The sequence below is a fragment of the Tursiops truncatus genome, chromosome 6 (genome assembly GCF_011762595.2).
Source record: "Tursiops truncatus isolate mTurTru1 chromosome 6, mTurTru1.mat.Y, whole genome shotgun sequence".
Lineage (NCBI taxonomy): Eukaryota > Metazoa > Chordata > Mammalia > Artiodactyla > Delphinidae > Tursiops > Tursiops truncatus.
The window spans coordinates 15,392,332-15,412,817 of NC_047039.1; the positions used below are offsets into that span (position 1 = coordinate 15,392,332).

General features: G+C 51.0%; 1 protein-coding gene across 2 annotated transcripts; it reads right to left on the reverse strand.

The window, feature by feature from the left end:
- Window positions 1-6,959: 6,959 nt before the first annotated feature.
- On the reverse strand, window positions 6,960-20,336 carry CHMP7 (charged multivesicular body protein 7). 2 transcript variants are annotated; one of them, XM_004321671.4, is made up of 10 exons: window positions 19,964-20,336; window positions 17,837-18,008; window positions 11,501-11,686; window positions 11,231-11,364; window positions 10,328-10,376; window positions 9,973-10,092; window positions 9,588-9,686; window positions 9,316-9,376; window positions 8,642-8,821; window positions 6,960-8,414 (listed from the first exon to the last, which is right to left on the reverse strand). In XM_004321671.4, the coding sequence occupies exons 1-10, from the start codon at window positions 20,260-20,262 to the stop codon at window positions 8,362-8,364; spliced, it is 1,353 nt and encodes a 450-aa protein (XP_004321719.1). In that variant the 5' UTR covers window positions 20,263-20,336; the 3' UTR covers window positions 6,960-8,361. The 2 variants fall into 2 exon arrangements, with proteins under 2 accessions (XP_004321719.1, XP_073661935.1); XM_073805834.1 differs by lacking the exon at window positions 9,316-9,376.
- Window positions 20,337-20,486: the final 150 nt, after the last annotated feature.

Sequence of the window (20,486 nt, forward strand, 5' to 3'; positions counted from 1 at the left end):
CTGGCTGGGAGTTCTGGAGGCTTCCGAGCAGGGCCGAGATTTGGAACAAAGGCCAGGTCGTGAGGCCAGGACGGAGGCACCAGCCTTCTCCCTTAAAATCAACCAAATGCACCCCCGGCTTCCTGCGGGGTCCTTCTCCCTGCGCTGAAGAGGTGCCCCTGGCAGGATCCCGCTGTTGGAGGAGGTCCTTGCACAGCGCAAAGAATAGGACGTCCTGGATTTTTACCCGGTGAAGGGAGCAGGGAGGTCTTGGTCCGTGGTTCCCGGACTCCTCCCAACGTCGAGGAAGACGCCAGTACGGGCCCAGGAAGGGCCCAGAGTCTGCGCCAGGGACCGACGTGGGGACATGAAAGGCCTGGGCGCAAGAAACGGCTGGAGAGGGAAGCGTTATGTGGGACAGGCAGGGCCCGACCGGGGGCGCAAGGATCCGATAAGAGTGGACTTTCCATCTTGCTCGGTCGCCTTCCCCCGAGGACCCGACTCCGGAGACCCGACTCCGGAGACTTTTCTGACCGATGGTTCCCCGCGCCTGGCATCCAGCGTTCGCAGCAAAACGAGACACGCGCCCCACTCCAGAGCCCCGCGGCCGGGTACCCACACGCCCACTTCCTCTGGAGCGCAGGATTCGCTCGCACCTCCTTCCCCGGGGGTCCGGTGACCCAGAGCTGAGCTCCGCTCCTGCGCCGAGCCTGCGTCGCAGAGTAAGCGCCAGTAGGGACAGGATCGGCTCTCCCAGAGGGCTAACTGCGCGCGCTCCAGGCCCCTTCGCGACCCCTCCCCGAGTCCCCGCCCCTTCCCCGAGTCCCCGCCCCTTCCCGAGTCCCCGCCCCTTTCCCGCCTCCCCAAGCGCCTGCCCTCTACCAGCCTCACGGGCACCCCACCGAGTAGAGACTGGACAAGAGCGACTCTGAACATAACTCCGATTTTGGAGGCTCTTTTTCTAGAAAGATCACCTCTTCCCACCATGGATCCGCGCTGGACTCTGGAGGACCAGAAGCAATGTTCTATTGCTATAGCGGTGTTTTGAGACGAGGGAGGGGCCTGCGGGAGCCTGACGCCAGAGAACCCCGTATGCAGTATCAGTGACAGAGAATCAGAACAGGGCGCTAAGGAATCTCACCTCTTCCCCCGTCATCCTCTCATCCGAGGACGATGCCTGCAGCTCGCTTCTAATCCTGGAAACTGGTAAAGACATCTGAGATTTGGGTCCATTCTATAAAGGGCCCCGCCCCCAGAAGCTCTAGTTGGTGCTCCTGGTAAACAAAAACAAAAACAAATTCGGTTCTGGTTTCTGGAAGTTTCTCTTCCAGTCCTCTCCTACAATCAAAGGGAATTATTCATATGAAACTTGCAGAAAAGCTGCAGTTTTCAGGAAAAAACATGGTATGTGTGTGCGCTTCATAAATCTGGTAGGATGATCAGAATCACAGCCAACTCTTGCCCTAATTGAGACTAGAGCAGAAAAAGAGGAAAGGAGAAGAATGCAAAAATTAGATTCGCCCAGCTAAAGCCTCTCTCCATCATTAAAAGGGGTTCTTTACCCAGCTGCACTGTGTAGGGATGTGGAGAGTTTTCCCCACACCATCAAGCAATTCTTGGACACCTGCTGGGTGTCCTACAATTCAACTCCGTGCTAATAGTATCTACTGGGAGATAGCATCAGGTCCCAGAGGTTAAGGGCTCAGTCCCACAAGAATGACCTCCCCTACCCAGCTTCAGATGCCAATCACAAGTCCAGGTTGTTACCTATACTTCTGACGGACTGGCTATAAATCAGAGATTCCCACACCCCCTCTTTGGGTTCAATTAATTTGCTAGGGCAGCTCACAGGACTCAGGAAACCTGCTCTGGTTTATTACAAAAGGCTATTAAAGAATATGAATTAACAGCCAGATGGAGAGATACATAGGGTGAGGTCTCAAACAAAGGCGCTTCTATCCTTGTGGAATTTGGGGCCCCATGTGGTGGCATGTGAAAGCATTTTGGTTACCCAACCTGGAAGCTCTCTGAATCTTTTTGGGATTTTATGGAGGCTTCATTACCTAGGCAGTATTGATTAGATCATTGGCCATTGCTGATTGAACTCAACCTCTATCCCCTCTCCCTTCTCTGGGGGTTGGGGCGGGGGTGGGGGAGAATGAATGTTCTTATCATGTGGTTGGCCACCTCATTAACATAAACTCAGGTATGGCTGAAAGAAGTTTTTATAAACATCAAGACATCTTTTTTGTTCTCATTGCTTATGAAATTCCAAGGGTTTTAGGAGCTCTGTGCCAGAAACAGGGACAAAGACCACGTATATATTTCTTATGATAAATCACAACCACAATCATCCACTGGTAACCCTGGACAAATTATTTACCATTTCTTTTTAAAATTTATTTATTTATTTTATTTTATTTTAAAGGGCTTCAAATACTTGGCTTTTTATTTATTTATGGCTGTGTTGGGTCTTCATTTCTGTGCGAGGGCTTTCCCTAGTTGTGGCAAGCGGGGGCCACTCTTCATCGCGGTGCTGGGGCCTCTCACTATCGCAGCCTCTCTTGTTGCGGAGCGCAGGCTCCAGACGCACAGGCTCAGTAGTTGTGGCTCACGGGCCTAGTTGCTCCGCAGCATATGGGATCTTCCCAGACCAGGGCTCGAACCTGTGTCCCCTGCATTGGCAGGCAGATTCTCAACCACTGCACCACCAGGGAAGCCCTATTTACCATTTCTAAGCCTCTGTTAACTCATTTGTGAAGTAACAGTACCTGTCTCATTGGGAAGATTAAATACATTCAAAGATCTTAGCACAGCCAGAGAGTCATGGAGATGCACTGTCCAGGGCGCCCTTCAAGGATTTGCTGCCCAGCTGCAGGGAGTGCAGTCAACAGCCTCCCAGCCAGCTGTCAGCTCCTTCTAGGCTGCCCCAGCTGCAGAGAGCCACCCAGCTGAGGTCAGGCCCTTGCCAGGAGTACCTGATGACTGAGGGAGAAGGGTAGGGATGGATAAAGGCCTAGCTGTTTCTGCTTGATACGGGACATTCACGGACAATACTTGCTCTAGAATTTTCCACCAGAGTGACCAAGAGTTTAGGGGGCCTGCATTGTAGATTGAGCTCTTCTCCCTAATCGTGCTTCTTGCCCTTTTCCTTCACAGGTGGTGACCCTGATACCCCAAACTCTGTCTCCAGGCCTGCTTCTGAAGAGCCCAACCTGTAGTGTCCAGCAGACAGTAAGCACCCAATAAATGTTAGCCACTGTTCATTTTTGTTATTATTGCATTAAAATAGGAACCAGAGTCCAAGATTGGGCATTCTCCTCCCAACCCATCCAACCGCCGCTCTACAAATTCCTAGTGCTATACTAATCCTTCATTGTGCTGATACCTTGGAAGTACCCTTTGCTATAGACTGAACGTTTGTGTCTTCCCCAAATTCATATGTTGAAATCCTAACCCCAATGTAATGGTATTAGGAGGTAAGGCCTTTGGGGGGCAGTAATCAGGCCGTTAGGGTAGAGCCCTCATGAATGGGATTAGTGCCCTTATAAAGGAGATGCCAGACAGCTCCCTTGCCCTCTTTTCATCATGTGAGGATATGAGAAGGGGGCCATTTCCAACCCAGAAGAGGGCTGGCCCTCACCAGAACCAGACCATGCTGGCACTCTGATATCCGACTTCCAGCCTCCAGAACTATAAGAAATAAATTGTTGTTGCTTGTAAGTCACTCAGTCTATGGCATTTTGTTATAGCAGCCTGCACTGACTAAGACACCCTTCCTCTGACTTTAAGTTCCTGAAAGGCAGGGCCCCAAACTAAAGCTTCCTTCTTTCCTCCTCTGATCTGTTAGCTCACATGTAATAGGCACATCACTTGAGTTTGTGTTTTGTTTTAAAATTTTATTTATTTATTTATTTGGTTGCGCCGGTCTTAGTTGCAGCAGGCGGGCTCCTTAGTTGCGGCTCACCGGCTCCTTAGTTGTGGCATGTGAACTCTCAGTTGCAGCATGCATGTGGGATCTAGTTCCCTGACCAGGGATCGAACCCAGGCCCCCTGCATTGGGAGCTAGGAGTCTTAACCACTGCACCACCAGGCAAGTCCCTTGAGTTTGTTAATTTTTAACTTTCCTGGGTCGAGAACTGCAGCATGGTACTTCTGTGTGGCTGAATTCTCTTCCAACATGTATAATCTAAATACATTTCTGTTATCCTAGGCTAGCCCATTATTATCCTAGGCTAGCCCAGTAAGCAGGCCTACACTCATTACACTGTGCAGAGGGATGGGAATCCACTAGCTGAGGTTTGATCCGCCCTGCAGTTCACAACATGCTTTGGGGGGTACCTTGGGGGTATCATGTCACCTAATCACAGCACTGGTTATCTCACAAGGGCCCTAAGTCTGGCTCCTTCAGGAAATATAAGGCAGCCCAGAGCTGCGAATTTTTTCTGCACAGTTGACGTGCCTGCTATAAAACACCAGTCAAGAAAGATTACCGTTACGGTGCATATCAGCAAAGGAACAGTGTGAAGGCTGTCCTGGTTTCCCTAAAAACTGGAAACCGGCCAGCCAGTTAGGAGGTGGCTTTCTACACACAGAAGTCTGTGTAATCACAGCACTGACAGCCAGAGGAAGCTGAGCTGCCAGCTCAAAGCACTGACACACCCGACTACCGCCCACCCACCACCGACCACGGGAAGTGGCGTACTTTGGAGTTACACGGTTTTTGAGAGCCTGCCTTAAGAGGAGCCTGGTGTACTGAGAGACTACCAACGCGGAAGACAGCAGTCCTAAGTTCCCCTGTGAACTCTGTGCCTTGGGCAAGTCACCAAAGCTTCCGTGTCTTCATCTGTGAAACGGAGGCTTTGCCACCAGTTGCTGAGACTCCTTCCAGCTCTCATGCTCGGGTGTCTATTGTTTCTGTGCAGGAGGAGGGAAGGAACCACACTTTCCCCCAAGAGTAGCTGCAGCTTGAGTAAAATGAGACGTTGGCGGAGAAAACAGTGAAATACTTCAAAAGAAAAGAGAGTTGCCAAACTCCCCCGTCAACCGCAAAGCCAGGTTGCTTTCGGATTCCTGTGCGTGAGCAGCTCTGTCAGTGGCCTCACCCTTCTGAACAGCTTTGGTAGCTCTCTCTCTTCTCCGATGGCCTTGATGACAGTGCCAGCGGACTGAACCAGAATACCCTGACCTCTTCCCGGGGTCTGCTCAACCTCGGACACTCTCTCTGCCCTTTGGGCAGGCAGTGATAATCACAGCAGTTTCACCCTTCCTGGGCCCTCTCACAACAGGGTGCCCGACCTCGGAGCCCACGCAGCCGCAGGGCTCTGGCTAAGAGCTGCCTTCTGGGAGGCCCAGCAGACTCTGAGGCTGAGCCCGTCCCCTTCCTCCCACCCCCACCTGCCCTCCGCACACCACATTCATGTCCCCAGCGGGCAGGGACTGGGGACTCTCCAGCCACCTTTCCAGGCTTGGCTTTGCTGTGGCACTGCCCTGACTCCCGTCACGAGGCAGCAAGTGTTCAAGAGAAGGGAGAAGCAGACTGCTCAGAAGGGCCCTAAGACCATCAGAATTTCCAGATCACCTTGCCTGTCTGCGTCTCTTTATGAATGAGAAACGAGAGGCCCCGTGTTTCCAAAGCCACCAGTTAGTGGCGGAGTTGAGAATTGGAACCAAGTTTCCTGACCCACATCAGGACCAGTCCCTATCTGATTAGCTACATTTTCTCTCCCTACTTGATCTCAGTGGAATTAAGGATAGATGATATTCTAAAACTTGTAGATTGCTTGACACGATTTAAAAAACCCAAGGAAGTATTCAAGGGAAATGAGAGCTTGGCCGTCGTCTCTTCAATGAACTTGAAATAGCTGTTCCCCGAATGTCCTTGCTGTGTATCTGGACCCCATAGGGAACTTCACTCCCAATAGGACAGCATCTGAACCTGATTCATCTGGGCCTGATCTCTCTCCACATAGAAGAAAACTCACCAGCTCCCTTATGAAACCGAGTCAACTCCTTCAAGAGGAGAGAATCCTGAGGCCAGACCCAGGCCCCGCACGGGAATCCAATGCCGAAAGTGCAGCCACCACCAGACGGCGGTTCGTCCTACTCTGACCCAAGCCCAGGCTCAACCTCTTTATTTCCTGTTGCACAGCAAAGAACCAGGATGAACCATTGAAGCAAGGACTCCTTATCAGCTCAGCTCAGCGAGAGAAAGAGTAACAGGAGAGCAGATAAGAGGCTCCAAGTCCAGGCACTTACACTTCTGGGGGTGGAGAGGGTTCCCTACTACATCCACACACACACACACACACACACACACACAGACACACACACACACACACACAGACACACACACAGACACACACACACACACACACCCACCCACCCACACACACACACACCCACCCACCCACCCACCCACCCACCCACACACACACACACACACACACACACACACACACGCCTATCTCCACTCTGTTCTGTTCAAACCGTCTCTGCCCCTGGCTCCTCCAGACGCCTTTTGCTGGTTGGTTCACCTGCTAACGTACCAAGTGCTGCGGCAGATCTTCTAGCCTGTTCTAGCTCTGCTCGCAGGCTCAAAACCTGTCTCCCGCCATGGACGGCAAACCCCATGCGTGTAACAGGCACTGAGTAAATACTGGTGCCAGACTAAAATATGGTACGATCACACGGGCCGAGGAAAGTGGGTCATCTAGAGGGAAGAGGGAAAGGAAAAGAGTAAGGAAAATGATGACACATTCTTAAACAAAAGAGGCCATTTAATAACAGCATCGGCGTGAGAGCCATCAGGTAGGCTGACCACTTTCCCAGCAGCTAGGGACTCCCGCTAGGAAGCCGGTCAGCCTTCTCCTGGTGGCGTCAGTGAAAGAACCCGTGTGTGTATGCTGGAGGTGAGGGTGGGGATGCAGGAAGGAACAAGGCACTTTATACAACCTAAAAAAGAGACGAGGACAAGGCGCTCAGGGTTTTTCTTTTAATCATTTACCAGATAAAAAAAGAAAAAATAGTGATTGTTTCTCTTCACCCCCAACATTTCAGTTTCCCAAGGCCGAGTGGGAGAGAAACTTGTTGAACAGTGATTTGTGCTCCTGGCCTGGAGCAAATTCCTCCCCTCTGTTCTCCCTCACCCTAAGCAGGAGGGGCAGGGCCGAGGGCCAGGGAGGCGTCTGGGACTGCGCAGCAGAGCGGCAGTGTGGCTGCTGTCTTTCTTCTCCCTGCTGCCAGCGCGCTCAGGCCCTCTCCTGCCTGTCCCCCTCCGCCATCCTCCCCCACTCGTCAAAGGAAGTAGAGGACGGGCCTTCAGGAGGTGGGGCCGGGCGCAGCGCAGGACCGGGGAAGCACACAGCAGACGTTGCCGAGGCCACTGTCTTCTGCTTCTATTGCACATCCTGGCTCAGATCCCCTGCCCCGAGTGGTGGGCTACAACGTAACATGCTTCTGAAATTCAAATAACCTGCTGTTGTCTGCCAGGCTCAAGAAGGGGGGGGGGGTGCTGTTGTGCGGCTTCTTCTGATTTATGTATTTAAGTTAATATTTAATTCATTCACCACGGGGGCAAGGCAAAGATGATACCTTTTTAAGAAAGCATATGGGGTTTGGACACCCGGGGCTCTGTAGTCACCTGGGCTTCTCCTCGTCAAGTTCAAAAGACCAAGAGTAACCATTTCTCCAGTCAGCAGATCTTCTTTTGCATAAGATGGAAGAGGCGGCAGTGGCCACCAACCCCACAAGGCCCCTCTCCAACTGTCACGACCCTTGAGCCACTCAGGGGTTACCTCTCTTTCTGAACACCTGGAGAATCTGAACCCCAGGGGAGAACCTTTCACATTGTGTGTTTCTCCATAACGTGGCAGCTGTTTGATTCTCCTTCCTCTCGCGACCAATGGAAACAGAGAGGGGCTGGGAAGAGCTGTGTAACGGACCTACTGACAGAATAAACTCCTCTAAACACAGTGAGGGTGGGGGACAAGGACAGATTTTGATTTGGCAAAGCTGCACGAATCTTTCGCCTTCGCTGGCTGGAACAAAGCTGGTGGGGGAAGACAAACCTAACTGAGCCCGTGGCAGGAGCCGCAGGCTATGAAAGATGACAGGGCAAACACAGAACTGTATAAACTGTGGCACTAGAAAGATGAGAATGCAGGGCCATGAGCCCAGCTGGCAGCACGCCTCGCGAGCACGCTTCCAGAAATTCTATCTGTCCCGTAGTAAGTGGTAGCATCCAGATACATCAGAGTGGTTGTCCTTCCTCCTCTTTCCAACACATTCCGAGAGTTTCTCGTTTAAATAACTATGTACACACACACAAGCCTGGTCTCTCTTTGACACGAGGGTCCTTCACTTGAGGGTCCTACAATGGCTTTATAGAGTCGGTTCCAATTGTCTTTTTGGAGATTTACTGCTTGGGACCAAACCTGCAAGGAGAAGAAATGACTGAACTCTATACCAGGTAGGTCTTTGAGACGAAAGCATCCCAGTGTTTAAGGGACCAAGTCTGAATAATGAGCCCACAGCTCCCTCACCCGACTTCGGTACCCTGGCAGATTGGGCAATGGGGCTGGGACACGTTAACCTCGAGCCTCGCTACTGCCAGCCAGAGGACCACAAGCCCACCAGCAGCCCTGGGAATACAGCTCCGTACCTCCCTCTGATAAGGACAGTTTCTCAAGTTCAGCTTCAAGTTCAGCGTCCGAGATCCTAGGGTTAGGCACACTGTTGGTATAAAACGTCTCCTGGGGGTTGTCGGGCAGATCCGAAGGTTCTTTGGTGGTGTCCTGAAGGAGGATGTCCAATTCCTTCTCCAGTTCCTCACTGTCAAAGTCTGGAAAGAAAAGACGACATAAGGACACATAAAGCCCAGGGAGGAAACGCATTACTGAGTCAAGGATCGAGGACTGCAAACCCAGCTCGGCTTTACAAAAGATGCCCAGGCCTCCTTGAAGGTTTATTAAAAAAATCGTGTGAGTTGGGAGGCAGAGGACACCTTCAAGCAGATATGCTTTTTCCATACACAGAGCTAAGTCATCAAGGAGGTGTATTTTGCTAACACCATGGAATGGACCCTGCTTCTCCTTGCCCTCGAAGAGGCCTAGGGAGTAAGGGACGCCAGAGCACCAAGGGGCCGTTAGCACAGCCTATCAAGGAGGAAATGCCAATTCCTTCTCCTTACTCCTGTGGAGAAGCCCCAGAGAGAGGGGAGGGTGGGCCAGCCCTGCCTGCACCAAAAAGAGCAGACCCACAGCCAAACCTATCACAGCACAAGGAGCTGAAGTCATCTTAGAGAGGAAAGAAGACGGAAGCACCGTGTCAACTCACCTAAGCCATTGGTTACCCCACCAGCCAGAGTCTGAGAAACTTCGTCCTGGGTGTCACACAGCTGTAAGAGAAAAGCACAACGCCTTGAACTCTGAATGGTCTTTGGGTCTCAGTGTTCAGGGTTACAAAGTAATGCTGCCCCATTGGAGAATCAAGGAAAGCGTCCTCAAGTTCGCAGGGTAAACAGTCTGGGAAAGAAGGAAGTACGGCGAAGTCATTCCTGTCCTCAGGAACTGCCTTGTTTAGGTGTGTCCTCCCACCCCCTCCTGTACCTCTTGGATCTGATCCACAAGGCTCTCTGCCTTCTCCACCGTGACATCCTTCATGGAGAGTTTCAGTGCTCCTACCCCGGCCTGATACGCATTGAAAACCTAAAGAGAAGGCAAAGTTATCAGTGCAGATAAAGAACACTGGGCAAAATACAGACAATATTGTTTCATCTCCAAAAGAAAGCTCTGTGGTTTTTTTCCCCCACCCATGCATGATTCACTCCATGTCCACTGAGGCCAAAACTGCCCAATGGGAGAGGCAAAGGCAGTCCCAAGCATATCCTGAAAGAACCCAGGCCTCCTCCAAACAGCAAAGCCACAGTGGAGGGGATGAGCGGCGGACACCGCAGAGACCAGCCAAGCACTGGGGCAGAGGGGCAGTGGCTACCATCTGATCTGTCTGCGAGGCATAGATCCGGTCCAGGATGCCTTGAACAGTGTCCAGCTTGGCATGCAGGGCTTCGATGCGCTTCTCCGTCCGCTGCTTGGCCTTGAGAGACCTCAGGGCCTGGGGGGGGGCGGGGTGTGGAGACATGGTCATAGTCAGGGTCAGACCGGGCAGGCGAAAGGGCTAGAGGAAGAGAGCCCTTCCCAGATGATAAGACCACCCCAGGTTTGTAAAACAAGCTGTGGTGTCTGGGCCACCCGCAGACTGTTCCCCTTGAGAAGGTCACTCCCTGAACTGGGGCTCCTCTCGCTGTGGGCACAGGTACACAGCTGTGGGGGGAAGAGAGAGAACTCACCAGCTGTTTCTTTCCTGCTCGGCATGCCCGGCGGGCTTCTTCTTTATACCTACGAACAAAGGGACAGCTCAAGATGACGAGGCCCGAGGACGCGGGTGGCAGGGTCCTCAAGTGTCCCCAGGAGCAGCACTTTTAGTGAAGGTACTTTCAAATCTGAAGATCAAATTCATTCCACCCAATGGCCAGAAAAACGATGCCCAACAGCCCACTGCCAAACCCCTGCAGCAAGCAGAGATGCGGGCTGGGCGGGTCTGCCCCTGGGAAAGGCAAAGGACCAAGGAGAAGCTGTTTCACCCACAGCGGGGACGGGGCGGGCGGTGTGCAAACATGCTGACGAGGCACCCTGAAGACAAATTCCCAACCTGGGAGCCAGGAGGTAGGGAATGACTTCCTAACGCCACCAATGACGCTGGCCTTCTCACAACATGGGGTTTCTCCCACTGTAAGAGGGCGTGAACAAGCCCATTCTAATTCCATGTCTACATACCCTACTTTTTGGAGAAGTGGTAATGTGCCTTTAGCAGGGACGCCTTGCATAGTCATTGGAGGGGAAGAGCAGAGGTCCCTCAGCAAGACCCCTGGAAGGCAGAGACCTGTCTCCTTCACTACTCTATCCCCAAGTCCCCAAGACAAGGCCTAGCTCAATAAACACTGGCTAAATGGATACTGGCACGGAAGAGCATAAACACAGTGTTAAAAGCTGTACTCTTTGGGGGAGGAATTCATTTTTCTCTCCTTTGTGATAGTCTGTGCTTTCCATGATGGCTGCACTGAACAGTCAGTACTTTCACAATTAGTAAAATAAATAAATAAATAAATAACCTTTTTTTTTTTAAGCGCCCACGGACACCAGCTCTAAGGGCCAGGGTGGAGGTCAGGGGTGCTCAGCTCAGGGGGAGTTACCTCTCTGCTTCCTGGGATAAGGATTCCACCTTGCACGACAGCAGCTGTTCGCTCTGCATCAGCTGGTAAACCCCGACATCTACGTCGTTGACAGGAGAGACCTTGGCATGTGGGCCCCGGGCAAACTTCACAATCTGAGGGACAGGGACAAATTACTGCTGCCCCGACCCCAAATGCTGAGAAATCAACAGGCAGGGATGCTGGCAGGCATGTCAGTACACACTGAACAAGTGCTCGGCGAGGCAGGGAAGGAACAGCGAGTTTCCATACCTTCTCCCCATTCTGCTCAAGGACGGTGACTCGCTTCTCTTTCTGCAGCTGCAGCAACACCAAGTAGAAGGTCCTCTCATCCAGACAGGAGCCCGCACAGAGGGTGCTCAGCTCTGACAGGGCCACCACGGGGTGCGAGGAGAGAGGGGAGTTCTGATACAGACGATACACCTCCTCAGCCTTCTCCTGCAGAAAAAGAGAAAGGTGCTTGCGGGCCCTGATCGCTGCCCACGGAACCCAGAGAGCCCTGACCCCGTGCTTCAGATCCACAATCACACAAGGCAAGAGCAGGGGAGCTCTGACCCTGTCTTCAGCTTTGGAAAAGGAAAAAGGATTTGTGTTTTTTTAAACCTCGGAGGAAAGTCTGGGGAACACGGATAAAATGAGGTACGTAATATATTGGGAGCCAGGTGTGTGCTTGCCCTTCCAGCTAGAACTTCATGTCTCTGCAGCTCCCTGGCCCGTGGTCCCCCAAGGGGAGAATGAGGTGGTGTGGTGTGGTGCAATGGCCAGGAATGAGAGCCAAGGCCTGGTGGTTGGCCTAGCCTGTGTGACCCTGGACCAGTCAGTTTCATTGGTCCTCAGCATCCCACTCACCAACTGGAGAAGGTGGATGAGATGATACTTAAATTCCCTGCCAATCCTGGTCTCTCCATTTTTTTTTTTTTTTTTTTTGCGATACGCGCGCCTCTCACTGCTGTGGCCTCTCCCGTCGCGGAGCACAGGCTCTGGACGCGCAGGCCCAGTGGCCATGGCTCACGGGCCCATCCACTCCGCGGCACGCGGGATCCTGCTGGACCGGGGCACGAACCCGCGTCCCCTGCATCGGCAGGCGGACTCCCAACCACTGCGCCACCAGGGAAGCCCCTGGTCTCTCCATTTTTATGCCAAATGGCAATCCTGCAAACCGGAAATTATTGAGTCTATAAAGAGTCTTATGTGACAAATGGGTGGGATAGGAGTTTTGTGAGAAGTCTAAGAAATACAAGTTCCAAAAAACAATGCCACTGTCTTCCTCTTTCATGGAAATTACTCTCTCGGTCTTCTGTAAACAAGAAATATTTACTGAAGTATGCACAGAATGCTATGAAAATACAGGGAAGGAATACCCAAGGAGTTCAGCAATTGCTCAGAAAAAAAAAAAAGATTGTTGAGCAGAATCCTGTAGGGTGAACAAGTCATTAGGTGAAGTCGGTGGGAAAGGCATCGTGGGAAGAGTGATGGTCACGAGTCCCTCAACGGCAGGGAGTCTGAGTCCAGTGTGGTGTTTATGGATGCGGGTGGGAAGGGCTGAGACAGCAGAAGCCCTTCTACCTCATACAAAGTGTAATGTATCTTCTATGCTGTCCTTTACTCTGCAGATGGTGGGTAGTCCCTGAAGGGAAGGCCACGGCTAGATTAACAGAGATGTAGCTGACGAAGGGGAAAGGATGGATGGTAGGAGTTAGGCTCAGAGGCAGGGAGACCACTGATACAAGAGAATACGAGGGACTGAACAGGGCAATGGGAATAGGGACAAAGAGGGAGGGATTCAAGCAAAAGTTAAAAGATAAAACTGGCAGTCCATGGTAACTGGGTCTGGGGGGAAAGGCAAAAGAGGAATCTGGGGTGATTCCTGGGTTCTGGCTTGAGTGACTGGGTGGATTAACAACAAGAATTCAGGAGGAAAAGCATACTTTTAAAGGCAAGACAAAACATTCCGTTTTGGACATGTTGGTTTGGGATGCTTGAGATTGTACAGGAGATAACTGGATATAAAATTCTGAAGCTCTGGGCTTCCCTGGTGGCGCAGTGGTTGAGAGTCCGTCTGCCGATGCAGGGGACACGGGTTCGTGCCCCGGTCCGGGAAGATCCCACCTGCCATGGAGCGGCTGGACCCGTGAGCCATGGCCGCTGAAGCTGCGCGTCAGGAGCCTGTGCTCCGCGGCGGGAGAGGCCACGGCAGTGAGGGGCCCGCGTACCGCAAAAAAATAAATAAATTAAAAAAAAAATCGAAGGAGATGCCAGGACAGGAGATATATTAATCTGAAAGTCCTCAGCATATAGAAGGTAATTAAAATCGCAAGTATAAGTGAGTTACCCAAGAAAATGCAGATAGCAAAGTAATAAGCTGAAGGAAGACCAACATTCAAAACGTTCGGGAGATGAAGGAACTCACAAAAGCGATCCAGAAACTGCCTGGGGAGAACCAAGGAGAGCCTGCACTGTAGTGAAAACAAGGTCAAGGTAACGGAAAATTTTAAGGAGTGAGTGGTCAACAGTATCCAAGGCAGCAGAGGAGTCTGATAAGACAGAAACTAGAGCTTTCATTAGATCTGACTGTGCTGTCAGATAAAAACATTTACTACAAATCTACTGTAATAAGAACGGTGTGCTGTCCACACACATATTAATGGTACACAACAGTAACAAATGATGTTAAGACAACTGGCTACTCATTTAGAAGAAAACAGCTTTTCTCTACTACATATACAAAACTACATACCGAATTATTAAAACTTAAATTGAGAAAATGAAAGTATAAAATACTTTGAAGAAAATATTTAAAAAATCTGATAACCTTGAAGTAGAGGATGCCTTCCTAAGCATGAGCAGAAATTCAAGAGCCATAAAGGAAAATTTGAGAACTCTGACTGTAGAAATATAAAAACATTTATATAGTAAAAGACATCATGGGCTTCCCTGGTGGCGCAGTGGTTGAGAGTCCGCCTGCCGATGCAGGGGACACGGGTTCGTGCCCTGGTCCGGGAAGATCCCACATGCCGCGGAGCGGCTGGGCCCGTGAGCCATGGCCGCTGAGCCTGCGCGTCCGGAGCCTGTGCTCCGCAACGGGAGAGGCCACAACAGTGAGAGGCCCGCGTACCGCAAAAGAAACAAAAAAAAAAAGACATCATAAATAAAAACGAAAAGCAAACAAGAGACTGGGAAACAATATTAACATCCCTAATACTAAATATATTATGTATCTATCTATCCCTAATAAAGAACTCCTACAAATGAATATAAAAGACAAAGAATCCAAAATAAAAAACAAGCAAAGGATATAAAGAGGCAATTCACAGAAAGGAATATGTAAATGGCCAGTAGATAGGTGAAAAGATGCTCAAATCACCAATAGGAAGTATCATTTTTGTTCATCAAATTGGCAAAATTTGAAAGATTGCTGTTATCCAGGGCTGGCAAGGATGTAAAGAGACTGGACACTTCAATGCAATCTTCGTGAAAGTGTAAATTTACACAAGCTTTTGAAAAGCAATTTGGCAATTTCTGTTAAAATTTAAAATGTACACATGCACTTCTAGAAATCAATTCCATAAAAATAAAAGTAGAAGTACATACGTGTAGGCACGAGGCTGTCAGAGAAGTGTCTTTGTGCAGTAGGGAGAAATTGGAATGACTCAAATATCCATTTGGTAATTACTGCATAAATTGTGGCGTGTTTATAGATTATTCCGCAGCCATCCAAAAGAATGAAGTAGAGCCATATTGTGTAGGGACCTGGAAGGATGCTCATGATATACTAAGGTGAAAAATAAAAAAAAAGGAGGGTGCAGACTAACAGGTGAAAGCAGATTCCATTTCTGGAAAAAAAAAATGCAGTGTATGCATATCCGTATGTATGTATGTGTCTGTTCATTTATTTACTTAACTAACATTTACTGACTCTCTACTAGGTGCCAGGCACTGTTCCCAGAGCCCATGGAACTTCTCCTTCTGGTAGGGGAGACAGCTTATACAGTAGATAAGTAAACAAGTAAACAAGATTTCCAGGAAGTATTAAATGCAAACAAGAAGATACCATGGAAAGTAATATAATAGGCTCAATAAGAAAAGATGTGTGGGGTTTCCCTGGTGGCGCAGTGGTTGAGAGTCCGCCTGCCGATGTGGGGGACGCGGGTTCGTGCCCCGGTCCGGGAAGATCCCACATGCTGCGGAGCGGCTGGGCCCGTGAGCCATGGCCGCTGAGCCTACGTGTCCGGAGCCTGTGCTCCGCAATGGGAGAGGCCGCAACAGTGAGAGGCCCGTGTACCGCAAAGAAAAAAAAAGAAAAAAAAAAAAAAAAAAAGAAAAGATGTGTGTGTTCTTACAGACACAAGCAGGAAGGGAATGGACCCAAAGAGATGGAAATGGGATGAATAGAAAGGAAACTTTAATTTCTTTCTTTAAATTTTTAAATAGCAAAATCTATGGGCAATTTTTACTTTTTGGTATTTTTTTCAAATAAAATTAAAAGTTGCCGGCTGCTTTCTGTGTTTAGACTTGGGAAAATCAATTTACCGCAGAAACAGGCTTTTTTGTTTTATAAAAATACCCAGATAAGACCCTTTATTTTCACACATGAAAACAAGCCTCTAACCCAGGAGAAAACCGTATCTTTGAAGTCACCATATATTTGATAGCAGATGTCACCGAAAGGGAATAAGTGTTAAGTGTTCTATTCAGTGATGTAAGCTGGGTACAGATTCAACAGTCCATGCCCCTGAAGAGCTAAATTTATTTTTCTACCTAAACAGGATTAGACTACTCTGCTGTCAGAAATTATTGTTGGTCCTTAGAAGGTCTATGTAATTCCACTCCCACCCCCATCTCTGCGTTTGCTCTCAAAAGACTGAGTCCAAAATCACATCTGTGGGGATAAATGGATCTACCTCTCTTTGCTCCAGACTGGAGAACACCAGAGGTAAACGACCGCAAGGAGGGATGGAGGTGGCCCAGAAGCACCTGAAACGCCCCACGGTTTCTGTGGGGTCTTGGCTGAGCCCCGGAGGTCCTGGAGGTCAGGGCCCTGGGAGGGGAGGGGGTGCAGCGCAAAGGGGGAGAGGTGTTCCCCTGAAGAAAGTGCATGCTGTTCAGTCAAAACTCCCGGGGGACAGAGAGAGCTGGTAGATTTTGGAGATCTGCTCCCCAGGCCAAAGCGTGGTGCTGGGGGGTGTCTGTGGAGGTGAGGAGAAACTGGAGCTTCTCATGGGGCGGGGGCGGGGGATTCCGACCTGCGTCCAGCAGTGTGGAAGCCTCCAGGGCTATGCAAGGGCCCTGAGGTTGGGCTTGGTCTGTGAGTTTCAAAAATAACCACTGTCTCCGAGTCTACTTCTGCCACCTGGTGTTTAGTCAACTTTATAAACACACACACGCACACACTTAAGGTTACTATAACCTCGCCCACAGCAATCGGGTGGAACGATGGGGGTGAAGCAGGTCTGCCCTGGGTTAAAGGGTGTGTGGGGGTGAGGACGTGGGGACAACAAAGCTTGGCCGAGGAGGAGAGACAGAGCAGTGACTAGGAGGGGCCCCAGGTCCCACAAGGAGTCATCCTGAGATGGGAAAACCAGAGTGGAATTAGAGGCTGAAGAAGGAGAGCACCGACAGACAGGGCAAAGGAATATACAGATCTGGAGGGTCACAGATGCCACAAAGGGTAGGGACAGACTCGCAAGCACACGTGGAACACAGGAAGGACACTTCATCCTCTGAGCCTGGGGAGAAAGCAGGGCTCAGAGGAAGTCACACTGGAGGTGGGAGGACAGACAGCTGAAGGCACGACTAAGGGGATTCTACCTTCTCAGTGCAGTGACTGCAGACAATGCAAGGCGTGTGGGAAGGCCGGGGAGGGGACAAGAACACTGGGCTGCCAAGTGGCTCCCAGGGCCCTCCTAAAGCAGGGGACCTTGAAAGGGGCCCCAGGCTTGGCGATACAGCGATTTTCTCTGGCAGGGATGGTGGACCGTGGGGCTTATCTAAGGTGGCTGATTTGCTGGTGTCTCTGGTGTGGCCCGGACGCTGCAGAGGCGCCCGAGGGTGTTGCTAAGGGAAGCAGTCAAGCATCAGCTGCATGCTCTGGGCTGCGGACGGAAGGCAGGCCAGGAGCAAGCGGAGTGACCAGGAGAGTAGGAAGGGATCAAGGGCCTGGTGGCTTCTTTCATGGAGGTAAGTAAGTACAAAGGGAGGACATCTGAGCCCAGTTCGCTGATTTAGGGGAAGGCAAAGCTGAAAGTCTAAGGTCCTCAGAAAGAAATTTTTGTACATAAACCACAGAAGGCAAAGCATTTTCTAAACTTTAGTTTATCATTAACCCCTACAAGTACGGAAAAGAATCAACTGTGTGTTAACTGACAATTCCTAGACAGAGGCTCACCCTTGAAATGTACAGGTCCAACTAACAACTAAAGACTACAAAGTACAGCGAAAGGGAGGTTAGATAAACTCAGTTATCAACTCTGTCACCATGTAAAAAAGATCCGTTCTTTTTCTAACTATTCACCCAAGCAACCCAAGGAACGTGGAGGGTCCTGCCACCACTCCAGATGACACCCAGACCTCTTGCTTCTGAGTACCCACCTTCAGAAGCTCCAAGGCCACGAGCACCTCCTCGGCAGGAACCTTATTATCCCCTAGCATATTGGAAAGAGTCCACTTGAGGGGCTTCAGCAGGAAGACTCCGACCCCCCAGGAGATCCAGCTGCTGTCTACACTGGCCATGAAGTCTGACTCCCGCTGCAGCTCCCCTCGACTGCAGGCAAAGAAAGAAAAAGACACGTAGTAAGGCTTACTGCAATGTCCCCACCGCCCTCCTTACCCCCAGAGAGGAATGTGGTCATCATCATAAACACCATTTACCGGGCACCTACTCCGTGCCGGCTACTGTGAGCGGTACTGTTTACGCTCCAGCTCTAAGCCTCACAATTTTCTGCAAGAAAAAACTGAGGGACTGAGAAGATGACAGAGGCCAAAGCTAAACTATGATTTGGTTCCAAAATGCAAGCTCTCCACTAAGACTACAGAGAGGCACAGGAGGCCACACAGCCTATGTTGAGACTTCCCGTTACAAACGGAGCTCAAAACGATAAAATGAAAACAACAATAATGGATTAATGTCAAGAGCAAGACATGAGGAAGAATACAAAGACGTTCAGAGAAAGGGTTTTCTGCTATTCCTAGGCTTGGGTGGGTGGAGATAAGACATAAGCATTTCATGGTTCTAGTGTTAAGTAGCTAAATTTACTGAATGCTTCCCCTGGGCCAGTCACTATGCTAAGGGCTACATAAGGAGTATCTCTTCAAATACAATAAATCTAAGTACAATTATCATCACATTTTATAACTGGTCAGACTGAGGCTTAGGGAGGGGCATATAATTTTTCCTCTGTCACATAATTTTGCACGTGGCAGAGCAAAGATTTGCACCCAGGCCATCTGGCCCTCATGCAAAGCTGTTAACTACTCTGCTATGCTGCTTCTATGGAAAAATATCTCCCTGAGAAATTCTTCAGGTCCCAGACCCCATCAAGCCCCAAGGGGCATCAGTGGAGTGCCAGCAGTCAGGAGAGGAGAAATCGAGGTACTAAAGGTCTCTGGGTGGGAAGTGGCAGAGGATGGTCCTGTTGTAATAAGGAAGCCCAGACTCTTCCTGCCCCTCACTGACTTTTTCAGCTACTGTCTCCCCACGTTGGGCATGAACTCAAACTGTCCACAGCACACTTTCCTAGAAAGGTGAAGTTCCAGAAATGGCTTGCCCTATCAATGTCAGCCAAGGGAAGGGGGCTGGGGAGAAGGGAGATCTCTTAACCAGGAAGAGCAGAGAGCTGAAAGCAACATATCAAAGTTGACTTTCGTCTTCCGTCACGGAGGGAGTCACTGTGCTGGCGAGGCTGCTCTGGGTATGACATATACAACGTGAAGTGCAAATACTTTAGAATCAGAAGACCCGGGGTCCAGCCCCGGCATGGCCTCTATCCAGCTGTGTGACCCCCAGCAAGTCGCTCGACCTCTCTGTGGCTCAGCTTCCTCTTCTGTCTGCTGAGGATAATTCTGCCACCTCACCCACAGGACTGCTGAGGGAGCCAGACGGTGTATGCATAATGCCTGCACGCTGCGAAGTGCAGTACGTCTGTTTCATGTGCATGCTACCGCCTCAGGAACCTCCAAAACCCTGCACCTGTCGCACAGGTAGCACCTACAGGACCTTCTTGGGTCACCAAGAGAGGCCAGACACAGGACCTGTGGCGGGGATGGGGTGGAGGCCGCTGGCAAGACCCGTACAGGCCTCTTCCCCACCACTACCTTCTTCTTAGCTCTGCCCTTCCTTAGTTCAATAAATCCTGTCTCACAGACCTTCTGTTCCGGGGTTATTCAAATGTGGAAGCCCCTACGAAATAACTACATAACGGGATTCCAGTCCAGACAAATCACTGGCACCTCCGCCAGGCGGGCCTCTTCTCTTACCGTCTGGATCTCATCTAATCTCTCCCTCTAACTGAGGGGCTATACTGGCCCCTCAATCTCCCCCCATACCCCGCCTCCCTCTCCCTCCAAACACCCCTAACCCGGCCTCCTTCTTCGCCCAGTGAGCAAACACAGACGGCTCCTGGAGGCCAGACCCCGGGCTGGTCGCGGTGCGCTCCGGAGAACGACCTGGGTCCCTGCCCGCGCGGAGCCGCCCCGCCCCCGGAACGGGCCCGCCCTCACCGCAGCAGGTCCTGCAGCACGGTGGCCAGCCCCAGCGGGACGCTGCCCTTGCGCTGAAAGGCCTCCTGCAAGTCCCGCAGACGCAGGCGCACCACCCCCTGGCGGCGGCTGTGGCTCAGCACCAACGGCGCCCAGAAGCCCATCTTGCTGTCCCAGTCGGTGCTGTTCACTTCGCGACTCCTTTTGAAAGCGGAGAACAGGAAGGACATGCGCTCCTCATCCTCCTCCCACTCGGGGGGCAGTAGGCCCGCCGGGTCTCCCCCAGCCGGGGCCTCGGCCTCCCGCTCCGGGGACCACATTGGAACCCCAGGCCAGCCGAGGCTCCACACACAGCCCTGGCCCTGGTCCCCTTCCGCCCTGATTCCTTCCCGGCTTCCGTTCCTGGGCCGCCTCCTCCTCTGTCATTACGTCACCGCCGCGTGAAATAAGTCCCTGCCTCCTCACAGCGCATGCGTTTCTCTACCGGCTTGCGCCAGGAGGCGGGATGATGACCCTATTTTCCGAGAAACTCAGAGCGCTTGCG